The sequence below is a fragment of the Rhipicephalus microplus genome, chromosome 1 (assembly GCF_043290135.1).
Source record: "Rhipicephalus microplus isolate Deutch F79 chromosome 1, USDA_Rmic, whole genome shotgun sequence".
NCBI lineage: Eukaryota > Metazoa > Arthropoda > Arachnida > Ixodida > Ixodidae > Rhipicephalus > Rhipicephalus microplus.
In genome coordinates this window covers 73,686,962-73,709,021 of record NC_134700.1, presented here as the reverse complement: position 1 = coordinate 73,709,021, position 22,060 = coordinate 73,686,962, and the positions used below count along the sequence as shown (strand labels likewise).

The window sequence follows — 22,060 nt, the reverse complement described above, 5'->3', positions numbered from 1 at the left end:
CTTCAAAAATAGCTCGAAATCGTATTTTGGCTGTTGCACCCTTGTGCCGCATCTATGGTAAAATATCACACAGGAAGGTGCACTGGTGCTTTTTTGCGTGGTGGCCACCCTGAATTAGGATGGACAAGGGGCGTCACGATACCCATAACTGCCATCACCATGAAGGCAGAATTGGTGGGCAGAATTACAAGGAAAGAAAAATTATGCCACACGCACTATTTTTTTATATTTTCATGTTACTGTCCCATTGCAATGTAACTGTTGCTTTCTACAAAACACACCCGAATGACTGGAAACTATCAGATAATGCGAGAACCTTCTGATCAGATGACGGATTTTACGCGGCCGCTAGCGGTGATGGCAGAATCTTCAATGATTCATGTATAAGAGCTGGCGCGTTTGACTGCTTGTCAATTTTTATCGATGGTCATTGCTCTGTTCGCCGGTACATTGCTCTGTACAGCGCGCATTGCTTGCTGTAGTCTGAGTTTTCATTTTCTCAGCCATAAGTTCGGCCAAATAAAGAGTTTCATTTGGGCATACCGTCTTCTGCCTGCATCAATTTCCCGAGCGCGTGACAATATCGAAAAGTGCACATTTGTTCAGACGATCCTAACAACCAAATAATAAAGGGGTTGCTATGAACACTGGCGTGTCGTGTATAGTGTCTTACATTCCCCCTCTCTCTCTCTGCAGGGCGGCTGATGGCCATGGTAGCAGTGTAAAGGTGAGAAAGCTTGCTATGATAGTTTTCCTGTACACTATACTTGGCGACAACTTACGTTGACATTAGAGCCAAGTCTACAAAGGTGGAACCTTCACACATTCATGTGCGAAAGCTGCCGAACAAGTAGTACGGTAGCTCGCGGCTGATTTTGGTTGTGGTCATTCGCAACGTTAGCGCTTTTGGAAGGTTATTCCGTATTTACTCGCGTAATAAACGCACCCCTAACTTTGGTCGCCAAAATCTGGATTTTTTCTTTTCTCTTGCATAATAACGCACCTCCTACATATGTCCGCTGTAGTCCCGCTAACCAAGTGTTTTATGCAGGGGTCCACCATGGCTCCGCTGACGTAATTCCATCACGGAAGTGTGAAAATTATATACTAAGAGATTGAAAAAAAAAAAAAAAACAGAAGGCACGCATCCGTCGCTTAGAATCGAACCAGCACCGTCTCAATTCTCGGCGCGCGGTGCTAGGCACTACGCTACAAAGCAAATGTCGTCTGGTGTGCTAACGACAAGCCATTTACACACACCAAAAACCGTTTGGCAGTCCTGAGAGCTTCGAAACCTTAGTGCATTTTCATTGGCGAGTTGGAGTGACAGACTCGCGTTGGGCGTGCTTTAAAAGTCGTCATTTCTACAAAGTGTCGCCTCGGTTGAGCATGGTCTCTTGTAGTAGCGTGGTGTAACCAGGTGGAGGAAACGAACGCTGACAAGAAAAGGATACGAAAAACAAACAGGTTTATGGCACTACTTACACATATTTACAGCAAAGAAAGGTTAGGGGTTTCACAAACCACGAGCGTGGTGGTGGAACCGTTACATAGTTCAGAGCGACGTCCAGCTTTCTGCGGTGTTGTTTTAAGCCCTGTTGGGCTCCTCCTCTTCGAGTGGAACACCAATCACACGCACACAACAGGTGAGGGGGACGAGCATGCACGGTCCACGTGGACGTCCAATATTGAGTCGTGATCACTGCACTGCAAGGTGGCGCCAGCGGGGCTCTTCCTCCTCGTGTGTGCCGCTAGTCGAGAGGTTCCAAGCTCCTGACAGCATACATCAAAAGGTCCGCCGATCTGTTCGCTCAATTAGCGGGGTGATTTGCGGCGGCCGCCACGGTCTCTTTCAAGGAAGATGCTGTCTTTGTTGTCCTCTCGAACGGTTTATGGCGTCCTGGTGACACGACGTCTCATCCTCCGGCTAGCAGGTACAATGCCTAACGGGCATAGGCAGCCGGCTGGTCGGCTACTTGATTGAGAATTAAAAAAGCCCCGCTCCCCCGTCAGCTCTGGCGCCGGTCACAACAGCTTTCCCCTCGCCAGATAAGTCGCCGAGGTTATCAGGCACCGCTGCTGCACGAAGGGACGACGAAAGGGTCCGCATTTGAAAGTCAGGAACTCGTCTTTGCTTGCCACATGGTCTGGGTAATTGCCGAAATCTTCGACAGCGTCTGGCAGACTGGTTGCCGAAGGGGCTGAGAGCCTCCTCAGTAGAGCGGCTTATGCACAATGGCGTCTGCCCAGACGAATCGCCGGGCCAAACGTAACAGCGCACGCTTATCAGATTTGTCTACAGGAATTTCAAGTGGAATTACAATTGGTTTGTTATATTCATTAGTTTGTTATACTCTGCTTCATTATAACAAATTTCTACTGTAGCTCAAATTCTGGCTTTTACTCATACAGTTCACTGTTTCCTGAAATGCCGCAAAGATTATTGAGGCTGTGCATTCAATTGCAAAATGCACTTAGAGCACTCTTCAGCCTTAAATTATTGTTCTCCTTGGTTTGATCTTTGTGAGGAATGTGCAGTTCAATGAGCTAGGCACGATGTCGATATTAAAAGAAATTCTTGAGCAAATTGAAACTAATGTGTCAAATTTATCAAAATCTGCCAAATAATGCCAATATTTTGGAGCTTGAGCTGGTGTGGAATTTTGTGTAAAACTGCTTCACTATTAGGTATAGAGTAATTCTTCTCTTGTTCCAGTAGCCAAGAAAGCTAGGCGACAAATGAGAAGAAAATGGGCTGCTTTTTTATGCCTGTGTTAGCCACCGATTCAGAACACACTGCGGTTACAGTAGATATAATGTCTCTTTCTCGATGTGTTAGTATGATTCACTGTAAGGAGCTTGGCTGATAGTACCACCTATCATTTACTCCACATGAATGTAGAACTTACATTTTTGGAAATATATGTCCTTAGATTTAAATGCCATTATTTTTGTTAGTTATAAGACGTGATAGTGGCATGTGCAGTCGTGGATGCAGTGCTATAAGAAGACTACTTGTCTGATTGAACGAGATCAGATAATCAGGAGAGACAGTCAGCTCTTGTGGCTAATAGTGTTTACAGTAGTGTGTGGTTGCACCCAATGTTGCAGCGGAAGCACAGCACAGCTGAGGATGGCTCTGGAGACGCCAGTCAAGCAAAGGAGAGCAGCAGTGAAGCTGAGGAACAGGTGAGGGTCTCCGCATTGGCAGCTTTAGGCCTTCATGCTAATCACACTGAATGCAGTGTTTTATAGCAAAGCAAGTGATTTAGTGTGCTCTGACGCTACGCACTGTGTATCCTTGTATTGAACTGTCGAACTTTCATTTACAAAAAAATGAATGGCGATAGATGAGATGCCTGTACACCTTCAAGTGTTTTCATTTTAAATCCACTGGCTTTGACGTGATTGATCTAGAAGTATGTTTTATACAACAGAAGCTTGTTAATTTGGATTTCATAGAACTGAAAAGAATATCCAATTTCTTAATTTTTTTATTTTATTTGGAAATACTGTCAACCCTTATAGACGGTCATACATAAGGACATACATAAATAATGTACAATGTTCATTAAGTTCCTAATGCCTTGACAACTCACAATGAAAACTGGTGTTCTCTTAATTAACAACTGAACATTCAAAATAGCAATTCAGAATTTACAGTCATTTTTCAAAATATTTGTTATGAACATGATGTCGCTTATATCACTTGGCACTGAAAAAAAAAAAATTGCGTAAATGCGCTTCTACAGCATTTTTCAAGTCAGTGACATCTTTTAAAACAACAATTTCGTTCGGCAGTTTGTTCCACATTTCTATAAAATCTGGAAAAAAAGAATATGGAAATGTGTCAGTGTTTGTTCGGTATGGTTTTGTGACAAAATCATGGTTAGTTCAGGGATTTCTTTTGCCTGGAGAATGTAAATATTTGAGCTTATCTATCTTCAGTTGATCGTGCATTATTTGGAACAATACTTTCAGCCTATATTTATCTCTACGTAGTTCAAGAGGATCTAGGTTGCATCTTCGTAACATCAGTGTGACTGATTCCTTTCTTCGGTATGTTGAACAAATAAAGCGCGCCGCTAGTCTCTGTATTCTTTCTAGCTTCTTCTTAAGAGTAACTTTATGATGACTCCAAACAACGGATTAATATTCTAGTACTGTCCTAATGAAGGTGGTGTATGCAATATGTTTTACATTGCATGATGCATCCTGCAGCTTCTTCCTCAATAGATATAACTTTTGATAGGCTTTCGTGCAAACGTTATCTATATGTTCATTCCATGTTATTTTTGCGTAAATGTTACCCCAAGGTACTTGAACTGGGTCGTATTTACCAACAAGTGTTCACCAATGCTGTACAAAAAGGAATGGATCATTTTCTTTTTGCTGATGTCTGTATATGTAGATTTAGAATAATTTATTGCCATTTTCTATTTCCTACACCAGTTATCTGAATTTTGCAAAGAGTTCTGAATTTTGATTTGGTCGTCTAGTTTGGTAATTGCGGCATAGGTTATGCATTCATCTGTGAAAAGTTTAACATGAACACCCTCTTCTGCCACAGTACTGATATCATTGATGTACAGGAGAAACAATAGTGGTCCCAACACAGAGCCTTGGTGCACTCCCGAAAGTACCGCCAAGGGTTGTGATAAGTGACCATCCAGTTTTACTACCTGCGTACGATGTGTTGAATAAGCTGCAACACATTTTATTACGAGTTCATTTATTCCTGCATGACATAATTTGAAGATTAATCGAACATGGGATACATTATCAAACGTTTTTCTGAAATCTACACATGTCACATCAACCTGTTGTCTTATATCTTTAGCACTCGCAAAATCATCAATTGTTTCTATTAACTGGGTCACGGTTGATAACCCCGTCCTGAAGCCATGTTGGTAAGGGTACATCAAAGCGTTCTGATCCAGAAATGCGAGTATGTTTTGCAATTATGTGTTATGTGTTCAAACACTTTGCAAGCAATGGAAGTGAGTGATACTAGGCGATAATTTGTTGTCAGTTTGCGATAGCCGCCTTTAAATACAGGAATAACGAATGTAGTGTGGTGATTTCGTGGCAGTGAGTGCGTTGTATAATATTTCTTAAAGATAATAGCTAGATAATTTGACATCTATTCTGCGTATCGCTTGAGGAATACAGTTGGTATATCATCGGGACCACTAGATTTTTTCATATCTAATGTGAGTAGCTGCTGAAATACCCCCTCCCTAGCTATTTCAAGTGTTTCCATTGAAACAGTAGAACAAATGCTTGAGGCCTCTTCCGTAGTTGCTGTAGTTTCTGGCAGGTTAAATACAGACAAAAAATTAGTTTAAATAGTTTGCTATTCCATGTTTTTTCGTTATAATATCATTACCGACATGTATTTCATCGAGTACTTCTTTCCTGTTGCTAAAATACTCCAGAATTTTTCGGGCGAAGACTTAAGGAAATCACTGAGAGTTTTTTCAAGGAATGTTTTTTTAGTTTTAGCCAAAGCATCAGTTTTTAGATTTTTCAGAGCCGCTGGCGACTTGCTCTTTTTAGGCAGTCTCTTAATTTTCCTCTTTATATGAATTATATCTCAAGTGATGCAAGGACCTTTTTGTTTTGTTTTTTTAACACACGATGGAACATAATTGTCTGTGCAATAACTTATAACACATTTAAATTCTTGCCATAGTTCTTCTACTTATTTCAAACCAGAGGTGGTCTCGAAGTTCTCAAATCGGACCTCCAAATAGTCAAGAATTGAAGTATCCGCCCTAGCATAGTTTTTAACCTTTACTTGTGTATAGGTCTTCACATATCGCGTTGCTCGAACAGGCAGCTCAAGACAGATCATCCTGCGATCGGATATGCCATCTTCCACCGTCACTTTGTAATCATTTAACTTAGTGGATAGAAAACCAAGTCCAGTGACGAACTTGATGTCGGCGTGATTCTGGTATCCTCAAGCACTATTTGCTTCAGATTGTAGGTAAACATAATTTCTAGCATTTCTTCAGTGTTTACTGAATCCTCACCACTGTACAAAAAATGTTTCCAGTTTATATATGGAATATCAAAATCTCCAGTCCTTACCCACCTAGTGCTCCCATTTACATGCTCACATAAAAAATTGTTCAAGCCTTTCAGGAACGCAGGGGAGCTTGAGGGTGGTCGATATACAACTCCAATAAGAAAAACAGTACTTTCACAAGTTAATCTGCACCAGAGAGTTTCTGGTACTTCACAATCAATCAATGAAGCATTAAAAGAACCTTTAACTATGCACACCCCGCCTCCTTGTGAGTCTCTGTCCTTTCTAAATACCGTATTTACTCACATACCGTAATTACTCGAATCTAACGTGCAACTTTTTTCCGGTTAAGCGAGTTCATAAATCGCATGCGTGTTAGAATCGAGTACGAACAAAAAAATTACGGTCAATCTATTGCCATCGGCAAATTCAAGATGGCCGCCCCCTATGTGCCGCGTGCGTCGGCATGGCACGTCGGCCATTTCTGCCTATGTGTTTCCCATGTGCGGCACTTCGTACGTGTGCTGAGGAGTTCGTCATCTAGTAGTGCATTAGAATCGACGGCGTGGAAGGGCCGGCTCCCAAAACTCGAGTGTACCACGATGCCGCTTTTAAAAGAAAAGTCATCGCGTGTGCAGAAACGGACGAAAATCGGGCCGCATCGCGGTCGTTCGGAGTTCCCGAAACGTGCGTGCGGGACCGGCGGAAACAAAAGCAGAAGATTGTCGACAGCAAAGCTTCACGCAAAGGCTTCAGTGAACCACAGCAAGGTCGCTTTCCGCAAATAAAGAACTGCTCGGTGAGTATGTGCTTGAGTAGTGAGCCGCACAGCGGCCCGTGACGACAGAACTGCTCCAAGTGCGGGCTATGCAATTGGTCTTAGAAAAAGGTCTAATGCGGAGCCAGTTTAAAGCGAGCCGGTGCTGGCTAAGTAACTTTATGAAGAGGAAAGGCTTTTTCCTCCGAAGGGGAACATGCATATGCGAAAAGTTTTGCGGAGGAGTACGATGAAAAGCTTCACAGTTTTCAGAGGTTCGTCCTAAACTTGCGGCGCAACAACGGCTACCTGCTTGGGCAAATCGGGAATGCCGATCAGACGCCTTTTTACTTCGACATGCCTGGCACCACAACCGTTGAGAAGAAGGGGGTGAAGCAAGTTCGCGTGCTGACATCGGTCCACGGTAAAACTAAAGTGACGGCAATGCTCTGTTACACGTCAGATGGGCACAAGCTTCGCCCGTACCTATTTAAATGGAAGACGCTCCCGAAAGAGTCGTTTTTTCGAGTGATGTGATCGTGCGGGCCAGCGAGAGAAATGGGTGCGCGTTGCGATTGATGTCTTACATTTTTTGTTTTGTTTTTCGCGGTGGAAATCGGGTGCACGTTACAATCGAGGGCGCGGTAGAATCGAGTAAATACGGTAATCCTCGCGCTTTTCTTTCCCGCAAAACTGATGCAAAGGTGGGGGGTGCGAGAATTACACGGGGAAAACTTTCCGTGAAAACGTACCAAGCGAAAAAGAAAACGAAGTGGCCGCAAATCGGGATTCTCACACCAGCAACTTACAGCATGCTTCAAGAAGTACTAATTAGAACTTACCTCAACAATAAAAGCAGAGGTTCAACACAGGGCAAGATTTATTTGAGACACAAAAAGTGGAAGCAAATAGTCGAGAATTAAAATACCATACGCAAAGCTTGTTGGCGGTGCGGGCGTAGCGGTAGCGTTCGTCGCTCAACAGGAGCCCTCAAAAGGTAAGCGTAGGACGTCAGTATTGGGCTGATGGCTATTGAACAGAATTGTCCACAGTTTCCTTCTGAAGAAATAAAGTTTATCATTAATCCCAGTTTTAGGCACACGGCAGGCCCAACGCGTCTTGGTGGCTTTCAGCTGCCGTCACCAGTAGCGAACACAAAACTCGTAGACTCCGAAGGGCCTACCGGCGGTCCTGTTGCTGTTGTTTAGTGCTTGATCTATCACTTGCAACTTGAAGCAGCCGTGTAGCTTCAGTATCACCCCATAACATGCCAAGATTACCGACACAGCATACAAAACTCGCCGCAACGCGCATTGGCCACTTCAGCTTGGCTTGGATTGGATTGAATCTGCATGCAATAGTGCGCTTGATGCTTGAGAGACGGCGTGCGCTATCATCATCAGTGGCTGGAACGAGCAGACGACATTATTGCGGCAGTTTTCGGGGGTGTGATAATTACTCTAGGAAAAAAAGAAATCGTATTTTTCTTGAGCGAAGTGGGGGTGCGAGAATTATGCGAGTGCGAGGATTACGCGAGTAAATACGGTATATTGTAACTGGGAGGTACAACACAATCATTCGGCACATTTTTATGCAATCATGTTTCCGTTATTGTGACTATGTGAGGATCGTGTGAGAGCAATAAGTACTCAAGGTGCATAGCCTTGTTCAGTACACTGCAAGCATTGAATGAGAGCAATTTGAGCTATTTTCTTGGTGCCTCAAAAAAGCTGACCGGGCTATCAGATTCATTTGACTTAGTTGGTACGACACGCTCACTTCGTTTCGTTTTATCAGTGTCATGTTTGCCCGAGAGCAAATAGCGCTTGCCTCTGACGTCATCCCATGCGTATAAGTCACTGTTTATCTTAAGTTTATCATGCACGAGAACTGCTTTCCCCCCTACCTCCATATTCGTGGCAGCGTATTCCCATAACTTCTTTTCGTATCTGCACTGTTTCCTTCACACAGTCTTTGCTTATTCTGATCGAAGTTCCTTTTAGTTTTTTGCAGCTTTTAAAGATGGTATCTTTTTCTTTGCCATCGTAAAATTTCAAGATCACTGGTCTTGGTCTATCCCGGTTTACTTTGCCGATCCGATGAATTCTTTTCATCGTAGTGACTTCTACACCAAGAATTTTCATAATCGATTAATTTGTCATTTTGCTCTTGCAAGATAGTCTCCAATTTATCTATTCTATCTTTAATTTCATCAAACATCAATAGCACACTTTGCATTTTTTCCGTTTTAGCATTGACTTCAGCAATTTCCTTCCTGATATCGTCAATGTCGCTGTACAAAGCATTTTGTTTCTGAAGAATTTTCTGCAAAAGTTCACCAGTCTTTGGGCCGGCATTCTTCTCAACGTCACCAGCCATCAGCAGCAATAGCACAGGCCAACAATCATTCAAAATATCACATCTATGAGGGCACAGCAGATCTAACAAGCATCTATTATCACTACGATATGTAGAGCTGTAACTGACCTACAATAGTAGCTGCACCGTTTTAGACTAAATTAAGTGATTGCTGAGTTTGTGGTAGTATCAAAAAAACAATAAAGGATTGCTTTTTACGTCAATCCACTTTCATTTTCTTGATGAATATGTTAATACTGTGCTTGCATTGCATGAGAGCAGTTTAAAGGCTGCAATGTTGCTCGCGACTTTGTTCAAAATGTGACCGTGCCATTAGTGACCCTGTCCAAACTGCCCTGAAAGGCGTTGATCTGAAATTAATCCGAATCATCGTTACTGACGTTACCATGCATTTCCCGCTAATGATGATTTGGACTGCGTCGCCTGGTTTTGGTTTTCCGTGAATGTGGTTTAAAAGGCATTGTGTCACACATTTGCGGCTCTTTGCACTCAGAGAATTGTCCAAATTAATCGGGTTGCGGCCAATTGTGACCGAATGACGGAGAGTTCAATTCTGTTGAATAATGCGGCAGACTCTCAGTAAACAGATTTTTTTTAAACGGAACTGTTGCTTACATATGTCTCCAGAAAAATTGATTTTCCACCCGAATTCTGCACCCTCATTCGTGTTTCAGTAAACAGAACTTCTGTTAAACAGAACACATATTCCTGGTACCCCCAGGTTCCGTATAACAAAAGTATGCTGTACATAGGCTTGTTGGGAACCAAGAGTGTGTCCAGTTTATTTTATTTCCGAAATTAACAGATGTTGAATCAAGGAGCTTTTACTGTACAGAAAATAAAAACAATATAACATTGCAATTACTATTCATTAGAAGATGTGCAAGATTCATGATGACAGACAGACTGCGAAATTCCTGGTACAGCCTATGAAATGAGGCTGTTCCAAGCCATCGGGAGGTGTAGCGGTTAGAGTGCTTGGCTGCTGACATGAAAGACGCGAGTTTGATTTCAGCCATGGTGATTGCATAATGAAGAAGGCAAAATCGTAGAGGCTTATGCATCCATATATGTTGAAGAACCCCCAGGTGTTGAAATTAGTGGAGCTTCCACTACGGTGTGCCTCATGATCATTCGGTGTCTGAAGCACTAAAAATTACTGTTTTGTATTCAGGTGTTTCTATGGCACAGCTGAAGATTTTCGGTCTTATGCATTGTTGGCTCCTCACATAAAGGAATTACCTAGTTTCTATTTATTTATTTATTTATTTGACATTACGGTTAACTCATAAGTAGTCACTGCAGCGTGGGGTTTCAATCAAGAATGACACATAGAACTCTCTGAGAAAATGGAGTAAAAGGAAGACAATATAAAGCATAGAATTAACACACCTTGTTAAGCAAAACAAGCGTAAAATTTATAATGGCTAAATGAAGCAAAGAACAAAGACAACCTGCTCAAGCTGAAGTATAAGGCAAAATACATGTAATGCATGAGAAATGAGCGTCATATAATCACCTGGCTAGTAATGAGTCAAGCGATTCTCTGCTGTTGGTTTCGATGGTGGATGCATGTAGGCACTCCACTTAGTGATAGTTCACTGAAGAAAAGAGTACTTGAAACATTATTAGCCGTTTGATGTGAAGTGATGTCGCCTTCTAGTTTCGTAACCTGTTGAAAAATGCACATAATTTGATATACTGCTGCTGAGGTGACTTTTAATTTCAGTCAACGACCGATGCATTGGACACATAATTTTTCGGAGACATGCTTGATGATTCGGACTAGCTCCAGGATAGATCTAGATCTAGCTCCACTAGATCTAGCTCCAGGATATATCCTATAAATTTTATATATTTCGCAGCTCAAAATTGCAGCCACTTAGAGGCTGGCTGTTTGATATCTTGGACTTTCCAAGCGTCAGTCGAGCTGACTACCAGCATTTTTGCATGCCGCCATCTCGTTTGTTTATGTTTTTCTCCAATAGCCTCAAACCGGTGCTGGCCTTACGTTGGCCCACACACACGCCCGCGCAGCCGATACCTTCGCTTGCCTCTGCTAGGGTGGCTACTTCGAACGCTTCAAACGGCTGGGTCGAGGCTATTTCCGCATCAGCGTCGCTGTCCAACAATTTTTTTTTCTTCTCTGCTATGACGTTGAATGGATTGGACAGCCTCAACTAACTTTTTGCATGTGCGTGTGCCATATGTTTCATGTGTGTCGCCAAGCTAAATGCGCTGATTCGTGATGTATAAGCGATCATCAATGTTATCATCGGCCTCGAGAGCTCTGATGAAGCGGGGAAAGCATGTCACCATATCGATGACGAAGAAAGCTGCCATCGTCAAGCTCGTTGAAAGTGGCCGATTCGGGGCAGACGTTGCGAAAGAGTTTAATATTTTCAAACAGGCACTTTCGGACTACATGAAAAACAAGCAGAAGATTTTGAAGGCAGAAAAGTCTACTGGATGTTGCCAGAAAAATGTAAGCCAAGGCACCTACCTAAAGCTCGAGGAGGCCCTCATTTATGGCTAAAGTCAATAGTGGCCAGCAAGGTTCCCATCTCTTGGGGCCTCCTGTCAGAAAGCTGAGACAATGGCGCTTTAAATGAACATTGAAAGATTTAAAGTCAGTGACGACTGGCTACAAAACTTGAAGAAGCGCTTTGATTTCAGCTTTAATAAATTGTGCAGCGAAAGTGCAGCTGTCGATTTCAGCGTCGTTGAGAACTACCGCTGTGAGAAGCTACAGTCTCTTTCACAGGAGTGATTGCCAGGCGATTCTTTTATCTGTGATGAGACAGGACTTTTTTTTTTCTAACTGATCCTTGTTGTGGTGGCAAACACAGCGAGTCACTGTAGTAATCGGTAGCAATATGTTGGTCACAGAAAAACTGCCGTCGCTCGTCACAGTAGTCGAAAGCTTCCAGGTGCCTCAAAGTTCTAAAGTCTCTGCCTGTTTAGCACGAGGCCAACAAAAAGGCCTGGGTAACTCAGCAGATTTTCGAAAGCTATGCGAGAAGGCTAGATCGCAAATTTGATCCAGAAGGCCGTGAAATTTTGTTGTTGTCGGCACATTAACAATTGAAGTTTGTGCGCATGGAGTCTTTGCCACCGAACACTACAAGTGTCCTACAACGGATGGACCAGGTTCTCGTACGCACTCCCAAATTGAGCTATCGGTCACGCTTGCTTTCGTGTGCAGTGGTGTGCCTCGACAGCGGAAAAGCATACTCAGTTGATTTGATTGGAGCACTTAGCATGCTCGTCAATGCGTGGAAGTCTGTGGCATTGACAACGCTGCGCAACTGTTTCCGTCACGCGGGATTTGTATTGCATGGCGAGCCGGTCGCATACGACGAGGACAGCGTTGTCGACTGGAGGAACTATTCTCGCGGGGTCCGATTCGTGGACATGTTCAGTTTGGCCTCCTATGATTGGCTGGAGCGCACAAACCCTTTTGGGTCTTTCTTCCGCAACGTCATTTTGACGCCATGCAGCTTTGACAACCCTTTACACAAATTAGAAAGACTGAATGTGTTTCGTCACAGCGAATGCTGCCACCAGAGATCCGCATTTAGACGCACATCCCTGAGGCCGTGCATGGACTCTAATCACGTTTGTCCTTGAATTAGCTTTAACGCAGCTGCCTGCCTGTGAAATTCTGTACGGATCTCCTGCATCACTTTTGAAACAACTCAACTCAACACGTTCATGCGCAGGTACAGGCTTGTCCAGTTTTTTAAGAAATTTGTTACTTTACATTTCGTCCACTTAGTTTCGTTTTACGTTGGGAATGTGCTGGCAGGTTCAGTGTGTCGATGTAATCAAGTGCGCCATGACCTCACGACTCGCCATTTTTTTGCATAACTCGACACGCTCCGGCGAATTTGACACCACGAGAATAGCTCCCCAGATGTACGGAAGTGAGGTGCTTATCGACGACCTTCGCACCGCAGGCGTCGAGGTTCTCCCAAATGTCTCGGTTTCTGAGTTTGGACAGCGAGTTAGAACTGTGCACTGGCGCACTGATTAGGAAATAATTTGTCAAGTGCTTGCGGAGTACGAGAGCGACGATGACTTACCAGCAACAGCTCAACGCTAGCCGAGCTGACCCAAGTGATCATAACCCTTTCGTCAGCTTACAGCGACATGGCAACTATAGCCGAAATGTGGGCAGACATGCTTGCACAGAAGCGAAGCGTGGTCCAAATGCAATCAGTCACTTTTTGCACCCACTATCTCAATATTAAGCAATAAATTGAGTATTATTGGGGCACATTTACTGCCCAATTTTTCGGACATTTTCACAGTCCCTTGATGGTCCGACAAGTCGGTCGTCAACTGTATATTAAACATGGAACGTAATCGTGCGATTTTATTCCTCTCAGAGGTGTTCTTTAGATTAGCCTTTGCCAATAAGCCCGATACCGATACCCTAATGTAGCGATAAAAAATAAGTTTTATAGCTTTGTTTTGGACCCTTTCTAGCTCATTAATATCAGCTTGAGTAAAGGGGTCCCAAACAATGTTAGCGTACTTTAGAATAGGTAAAACGAGTGCTTTGAACGCTATAAGCTTTGTATCACATGAATAGGCACCAACCTCTTCTTATATACATTTAATTTTAAAAAAAGGCATGGCGGAGCGAGCGAAGCGTTTTAAGTATAATGCAGTTTAGACATTGGTTTGTTAGTGATTTCTTTTATGTCATTATTCTAGCACAGTTCTCTGCGAACGTGAAGACAAAGGAACTTATTGCGCTCGACGTGAGAAGGGATATTACAGTCAATTGCATCGTCAAATGAGTGTATAGGTGTTTTATTTGTGATAAACTTGACAACACCTTTTTTAAGACTTACTGACAGTTGCCATGTATTGCACCATTGAAAAAGCAGATGAAGTTCCTTGTTCCATTGCAATTTATCATTAATAGAGTTAATAGGGGCTTCCAACTTGTACGTATCCTTCTTTACGTAAACAAGTTACCGGTACTAGTTTAAGGTTACCATGCTACCGAAACACACTCTTTTCAAAGCTTTGCGTAAACGTTTACGTGCAAACGTAAGCATATACCTTTACGTCCTTGCATACCATAAATTGTGATTATAACTGCATTTCAATTTTCAATTATACTTAATATTCCAGCAATAGATTCTTTCGGACGTCGAGATTTCGAAAAAAAATATTTTGAAAAATTGATTTTTTGGCAATTTTTTGCTCTAAAAGACCCGTGTCTCCCCTTAACTGACATAAGAGTCAATGACTGCTGCGGCAAAATCGGCGGATGTTTTTATCAGGTACAGTGTCCTCGTAGGTGAAAAAAAAAGGTGAAGAAATACAAGGCTATCACATGGTGGTGTCGGCATCTTGTGACACTTTGTGCAACCACAGTCATGAACACGTTTGTTTTCACCTAATATTACAGAGGTAAAAAATAATTAGGAGGCAACTCCTTTGTAATATTACCGCTGCCAGACATTTACACCAGCAGTGAAATGCACAATGTTTCTGTATTGACAATTTTGTGCTTGCCTGGTTCATTCTGGTCCCATAAAATGGAACGCCTGTCCAGCTTGTCGGATGCTTTAGGGCTCACAGGCTTACGTCGTCGGTGTTCTAGGCTGCTCTAGCTTTGGTAATTTGGCTGAAACAATGGATTGCCATTGGCGCTTGCACTTCGGCGTATCACTCGACAGCTAAAGTCTGTCCAATGCCGATATCGCGAGTAGCCACGAACGAAGGTGGATTTGCGAGATAGGGCCACAAACTTAAACCCTATCCGACGAGTAGTTTACGTTCCGTAAAGGTCTGCATTCTGTAAAGACACACGCATGTGCAAATTCTATCCGGTATCAGTATCCGGTAATGTAAAGAAGTATACATACAAGCTAAAAGCCCCTATAATGGAGTAAATTACGCACTCAACCGCATGCGGCCGAATTTTTTTTACATTGCATGCTTCGGCAATGTCATTGATGCAGAGTAAAAAAATAATGGTCCTGTTTTCTAGAAGTTAAATAAGGTTCTATCCAGGTCCAATTTGTACTATTCTTTAAGATGTGCGAGACTTTAAGTAGTAGTTTTGGGTGCGACAGTTTATCAAATGTCTTGGTGAAGTATAGGGAAATAGCGTCTATTTGAGTATGATTGTTGATCGCCGAAGCAAAGTCATCAATTACCTCAACTAGTTGTGTTGGTGGAAAAGCTATGCCTGAAACCATGCTGTGCCAGTGATCCAACTGAGTTGGCTTTCAAGAATATCATAACATGCTTATATATTACATGCTCCAATGGTTTGCAGCATATGCAAGTGAGGACTGTAGTAATTGGTTATCAGGTGTTTATCGCCTTGCTAATTTAGAGGTTTGACTATCGACGTCTTCCAGTCATCAAGTAAAGTACCATTAGACTGAGATGAGTTATAAATTTATGTAAGATACTAGTTACTGAGATACCATAGTAGAAAACCTCGAAAGGTCAGTGAATTTAGACCCTTCTGGAAAAGTCATGGAAAAGTTGGGGAATTTCTGAAAAACCTGGCCAGGTCATGGAAACTGACAGCAGTTCTGTGCGACTATCATAAAAATAAGCATTGCCATTGATCAAAGGGGGACACAATTTCCCCAATGCTGTTTACCGCGTGCTTACGGGAGGTTTTCAGAAGCCTAGAATGGGAACAGTTAGGGATAAGAGTCAATGGAGAATACCTTAGTAACCTGCGCTTCGCCGATGACATTGCATTGCTGAGTAACTCGGGGGACGAATTGCAACTCATGATTACGGAGTTAGACAAGGAGAGCAGAAAAGTGGGTCTTAAAATTAATCTGCAGAAAACGAAAGTAATGTACAACAACCTCGGCAAAGAGCAGCGCTTCGAGATAGGTAATAGTGCACTTGAAGTTGTAAAAGACTATGTCTACTTAGGGCAGGTAATAACCGCAGAGCCGTACCACGAGATTGAAGTAACTAGAAGAGTAAGAATGGGGTGGAGCACATTCGGCAAGCACTCTCAAATTATGACAGGTAGATTGCCACTATCCCTCAAGAGGAAGGTATATAACAGCTGTATCTTGCCGGTACTTAGCTACGGAGCAGAAACCTGGAGACTTACAAAGAGGGTTCAGCTTAAATTGAGGACGACGCAGCGAGCAATGGAAAGAAAAATGGTAGGTGTAACCTTAAGAGACAAGAAGAGAGCAGAGTGGATTAGGGAACAAACGGGTGTTAAGGATATCATAGCTGAAATCAAGAAGAAGAAATGGACATGGGCAGGGCATGTAGCGCGTAGACAGGATAACCGCTGGTCATTAAGGGTAACTGATTGGATTCCCAGAGAAGGGAAGCGGGTTAGGGGGAGACAGAAGGTTAGGTGGGCAGATGAGATTAAGAAGTTTGCGGGTATAAATTGGAAGCAGCAAGCACAGGACCGGGTTAACTGGCGGAACATGGGAGAGGCCTTTGTCCTGCAGTGGACGTAGTGAGGCTGATGATGATGATGATGATTGATCAAAGCTTAAAAAGTCGCTCTTTCAACTGCAACTACAGTGATCTGCTAGAAAGCATGTGAAAAAAAAAAACACTGCATAACTGTTGCTTCTTAGTGTAAATGTAAAAGGATACACCGACCCATAGAACACAAACCTTACTGACATTTCAGCGCCTGGCATGGGAAGAAGCTTTGTTCAAAATAAAAAATTATAAGAAAGAAAGGCACAACATACTTAAGTACCCTTAAATACGTGATGTAAGTAGCAAGAGTACACTGTCAGAAGCGTCCCATCACTCCTGTTCAGTTTATATACTGAACCTGTACCTGATTCCGTATCTGTATTCCAGGTGTAGGCATGATGCAAGGTTCTTCTAAATGCGGAGCATAATATAGTCGCACCTACTCGTCAATCCTGCGTCAGCGGTGATTTCTACACTCCTACTGCCCATGCTCGCCCCTTGTGACAGCTGTCGCTGCCCCCTTTCTTGCCTCGCAAGGCCGACACAGGTAGTGTCTGCTAGTAAAAACCGATTGCTGGCGCTGCACAACCGTTCACTGACCACCTCGTATATGTAGGCACTGGATCGAGCATTCGGAATTGAGTCAAGGGCATCTTCACTTGGCTTGATGCTTTGGTTGACTCTAGTAGGTGTCATGGAAGCAAGAGTACCTTCAACCAGTAGGCACAACCCAACATAAGTGTCCCGCCACTCGTTGCAGGCAAGGCTTATCCTTCATTCAATAAATACGAATAATAATGACGAAATAACAATTGAGCATTCCCGCACCTTACCTAATTATGCAACATTCACACGATACCCCCACTACTCCCTGACACATTTACTCGAGTCCCCCTGTGGGATGATGTGGATTTTTTTCTTTATCAAGAACACAAGTGCTTTAAAAAGTCTATTTGGTGGTCTGTAGATTGCAAGTGTTCAGCGAGAGTAGTCGAGGCGACAGGTCGTTTCGAGGCGTCATGTTTGTCTAACTTTTTTCTTGAAGTCACCAGTTTTCACCGATGTACTCGTTGTCACAATTGTGGCAGCTTATGGCATAAACAAGACCAAGGAAGTTTCTGCTCGGCAACTTGTCCTTCACATTGGCTTGAGCATTCCTTAAAGTCCCGGTTGGTATATGCACTATTTTGATGTCTTTCACTTCTACATATCACACGTTATATCTGACTTTCGAACCGCAACATTACTCATGTCTGTAAATTTATGCATGTTTGTCTGGGCCACGATTTCAACTAAGCTTGAAGGTCGTCTGGTTTGTCTAAGCTAGAACTGCCATCAGCATAAGCTTGCCGGCCTACTCATGCCTTTTATTATTATTATTATTATTGGTTACGCAAAAAACAAGCGTCCCCAGCTACACAGTTGTTGCTGGTAGCCCGTGTTTCAAGGGCAGTACTTGGGTAACTTCAGCTAAATTTCTCAGTTCAGTTTCTTGAGATTGTGTAAATAAATCTGCCATTATTTTTCAGCCTCACGTCCACAGCAGAGTATGTTAATCAAGTTAACGTGCCGACATTCGTGATTCATCTGTGGAATCAAGGAAGCTGTTGCACCTTGGCAGATTCCTTCTTGCCACCATATATTCAAACATCTGCACTTTAAATGCTGTCCCCAGCTTTGGCTGCAGCCATCCGAGGACTTCCGTTGCACTTCAAGTGTCAGAGTTCGGAGACATTAAATACAAACATGCATGTGCTCGTCGGAAGAAGAAAAAAGAAAATTTTGCAGTACGCCTCTGTTCTTGCAAGGTTGTCGTTACTCATAGAGGCAAGGTACACAGAATGTGCGAGTAGTAGTTATACTTTTTTTTTTCTGAAAAGTATATTTTAGAGGTGCGCAAGTTAGGCGGGCACCCAAATCAATAGTAAATGCAGCAATCCAGGTCGAATCAGATCTAATATAATTCACATCCTAAATAGTTGAGGCAGTGAATTAGCAGTTCAGGTTGATCTAATTCTATCCAATTCAAATCTTAAGGGGTGTGGGCTATAGTCATTATAGTAAACTGTATTATACTCCAGTGGCAGAACCACCCAGGCTCCCGTGTCCTCATTTTACACGGATGCTGTGAGATGATACCAATTCTGCCTTTCTTAGCAGCTTTTACTGCGATGTTGGACCATCACAGGCTCCTTTAAACTTCCATCTGCAGTTACTTTGTACTTGTGTGTTTGCTTCCTAGTTCTTCCAAACATCAAATAGCTGACATGCTCGCTGCCTAGCTCAGGGGTTTTATTTTGGCCAGATATGCATATTTGTTTACATTTACGGCATGCACTCAGAACATATCGAGTGCGTCTGGTAAATATGCTTACTTATTTTATATGGAGCGCTTGATTTTTTTTTTACCCCTTGAAGGTTTGTTTCCAGTGCACAAAGTTTTCCAAGCAGACGTGGCGGTCTTGGAGTTTGCTTTTAATCATCATGGAAAACCTGGAAAAGTCAGGGAATTCAGAAATAACAAATTGCTAGACACCCTGCGTTTTAAAAACACAATGGGTATTTTATCTGGACCAGGACTTTTTACACTCAGGTCTAACAATTAATTGAGTACCCCAGATTCTGATACTTCTAAATCTTCCAGAGGCAGCGTATCACTAAATATTTGATAAGAGGAAGATCTTCCATTATCTGTGACGAATGCAGATTTGAAATAATCTTCACTGGATATTACAGTATCATCAGAGGTAGAAACATTTTTTACTATGAAGGTATCACAATCAGAGATCACCAGTTTCATGTATCTCGAAAAAGAGGCAGGAGACTCTTTTATCATTTTACTAAGCCTGACATTATAAAAATTGTGTTTGTTTTCTCAGATCTTAATTTTAAGTTCTTTAGTTATGCTTAAGATGTGATTATGAATATTTGTGTTATGGTCGCCCTTTTTCTTAGCTCTTTTTAAATGCTTAACCCTCCTTTTTAGATGAATTATTTCCCATGTGATCCAAGGATCGGATAGGTTAGTTTTTTTTAGTTCTAAGTGGTACAAACGTTTGTATACAAGCTTGTGCTATGTTTCCAAATTTCGCCCACAAAGCCTCAGTATCACATGTGCCGACACTGCAAAAGAAATCGTAAGATGATTCCAATAGTTCCAAAATAGATACATCATCAGCTCTTGCAATGTCGTGAAAACTTGTGACCTTAACATGATTTGTCGCCTTTAAAGAAGGAAACTGTACAAGCACCACCCAAGGGCCGGAGATGCCATCAACTACATCACACTCAATAGTTCCTGGAATGTTATTGGAAAAGTAGAGGACAGATAAGAAGGGGTGCGAGACGAGCCCGGGGGCTTTTTGATGACAGGCGGGCGATCGGATTTGGTGTCGGTCGCGCTAGGTGCGATGAGGCTTCCCTCCGTGCATGCTACAGAGGGGAAACCGTGCCGGTTTGGGGGCGTCGGCTTGCGCGAGTCGATGGCTCGTATTCTAAGGCGAATTGCGTGTGAGTTTGGTTTGCTGCTGTTATGTTTCGCGCTAGCTTTCCTTCTGCACTTTCGCTGCGTATCTCCCATTGATCGCTAGTCTGCGGGGATTGTTTGTTCCGGGTTTTCAATATTCTTGTGTGCGTGAGTGCCATGTTGAGATAGTTCAGACGGCTGTTTGTGATTATTTCAAGTCGTGCATTAAAGATGGTTCTCGTTCCCTGCGTTGCTGGCTCGTGCACTGCGAATTTTGGCTCACTGACCCCCCTGAGTGGATGTGGAGCCTTCAAGCTTCAGGTGGCTGAAGCGAATGTACAACTTTTAAGCCTTTTTAAAATAGCACTGCCACTCCCCCATTCCAATGATTCCTCTCTTTTGTTAGCGCAAAAGTTGGGAGGTGTGAATTCACTATCGAAAGACCGTTATAAAGCCATGTTTTGGTCAAAAGGATTACGTCATCATCAAGAATTGAAGCTAAGTGCTCCAAATCGAGGCCCTTGCGCACAATGCTTTGACAATTTCAATTGAGCAGTTTCAATGGAGAGAGAGGATGCTGGGGTCATTGTTCGGTGTTTTTAGAAACTGCAACATCATCGTCAGATGCCTCATCCCAGATATACTACAGAGTTCTGTTGACAGACACTTTGTCATAGGAAAGTTTACCTATGACAAGGTGTCATTGGTACATTCCCACAACCTTTTATGTTCTGCACTTTTTCCGAGTAATCTTCGGTCACGTACATACCAGAATTTTCAGGTTAGGCACAATTCTTAAGAATTGGTTGTTTTTCTCTATAATTAGGTCATTTAATAATGATTAGTCTTGTCTGTTTGGGTGTTTCGATTTGTTGACATCTTTTCATGCAATTTATAGAAAGCTGAAGTTTAAAAAAAATCCTTGGAAACACACTCACAAAGAAATGCCACTGTTTCATTTGCAGGTTTGTGAAAACCATGAATAATAATGCTATTTCATGTGCTGCGATTTTCGAGGTCGTCAACTTCATCAGCAGTAAAGGCAGTTCTTTTATATATGTTCTGCATGTGGAATTTTATAGAATTAAATTGCTCCCGACCATTCATCATCAGTATGACTGTTGCCTCCAAGGAATATAGCCTGTCTTTGAGCTGAACTAAGGTGTCCTGCAAAGAAGTCAGTGCCGTTATATAGTCCTTCATACGGCAATTTTTTTTTGCCTTCAAGAACATGAAGTCCTTAAAGGCCAAAAAGTAGTAACTCATAATCACATTGAGTGTCTACTCTTGTGCTGCATAGTTGGCGTGATACCTTATCATCGTTATGCCCAAGGTTTTGCTTGAAATTACCACTCAGTAACATCACATAAAAAAAAAACTTGTCACGCCTCTGCCAGTTTAAAGGTACTTATTGCGGTTTCTTATCTTTTTAGACACCTTCGAAGAAGGAGAAGAAGAAAAAGAAGAAGAAGAAGAAGCACAAGTCCAGTGACGAGTCTGAGTGACTGTGGTGCAGAGCTGACAAATAAATTGCAGGAAAGCAAAGAAGCTCTTTATTGGAAGGCAAAGTGGTTTGGCGACTTGCATGGACCAATTGTCATCTTCATGATCATATCAGGGAACATTGTTAAAGGGCCAGTAAACAATTTCAAGGTTCAAAAATTGTTATTAAGAGAAATATGTGCACTTTTATTTTGAGGACATGCTGCTGCAAGAAGTTTGCGAATATGTGCTATATTAAAAAAGTTACAAAGGTCAGAACATAGGTCTCATCTGGTTCCAAAGCTTCGCGCAGCCTCGGCACTTTTTTTCCCTCACATGGAGGGGAAAGCGTAGCCTATCGTCGTAAATCCGCCCACTTCGGCAACATGACGAGCGTCAATAGACCTCTCCCGGGGCACATGCACCACGTGACGTCACCGGTGCACGTGCAAGGCGTCGGTTGGCAAAATGCTCTCACCACTAGCTAAGT

The 22,060-nt window shown here is 42.6% G+C and overlaps 1 protein-coding gene across 1 annotated transcript in view; it reads left to right on the top strand.

The window, feature by feature from the left end:
* The window catches only part of Nop60B (dyskerin pseudouridine synthase 1 Nop60B), a 68,264-nt gene extending 46,628 nt beyond the window's left edge, over positions 1-21,636 (top strand). The window contains exons 12-14 of the mRNA XM_037429936.2: positions 697-727; positions 3,112-3,189; positions 21,522-21,636. Of these exons, the coding sequence (XP_037285833.2) occupies positions 697-727; positions 3,112-3,189; positions 21,522-21,593 (181 nt within the window). The 3' untranslated portion in view covers positions 21,594-21,636. The remainder of the gene's footprint in view (positions 1-696; positions 728-3,111; positions 3,190-21,521) is intronic.
* The last annotated feature ends 424 nt before the right edge of the window (positions 21,637-22,060 follow it).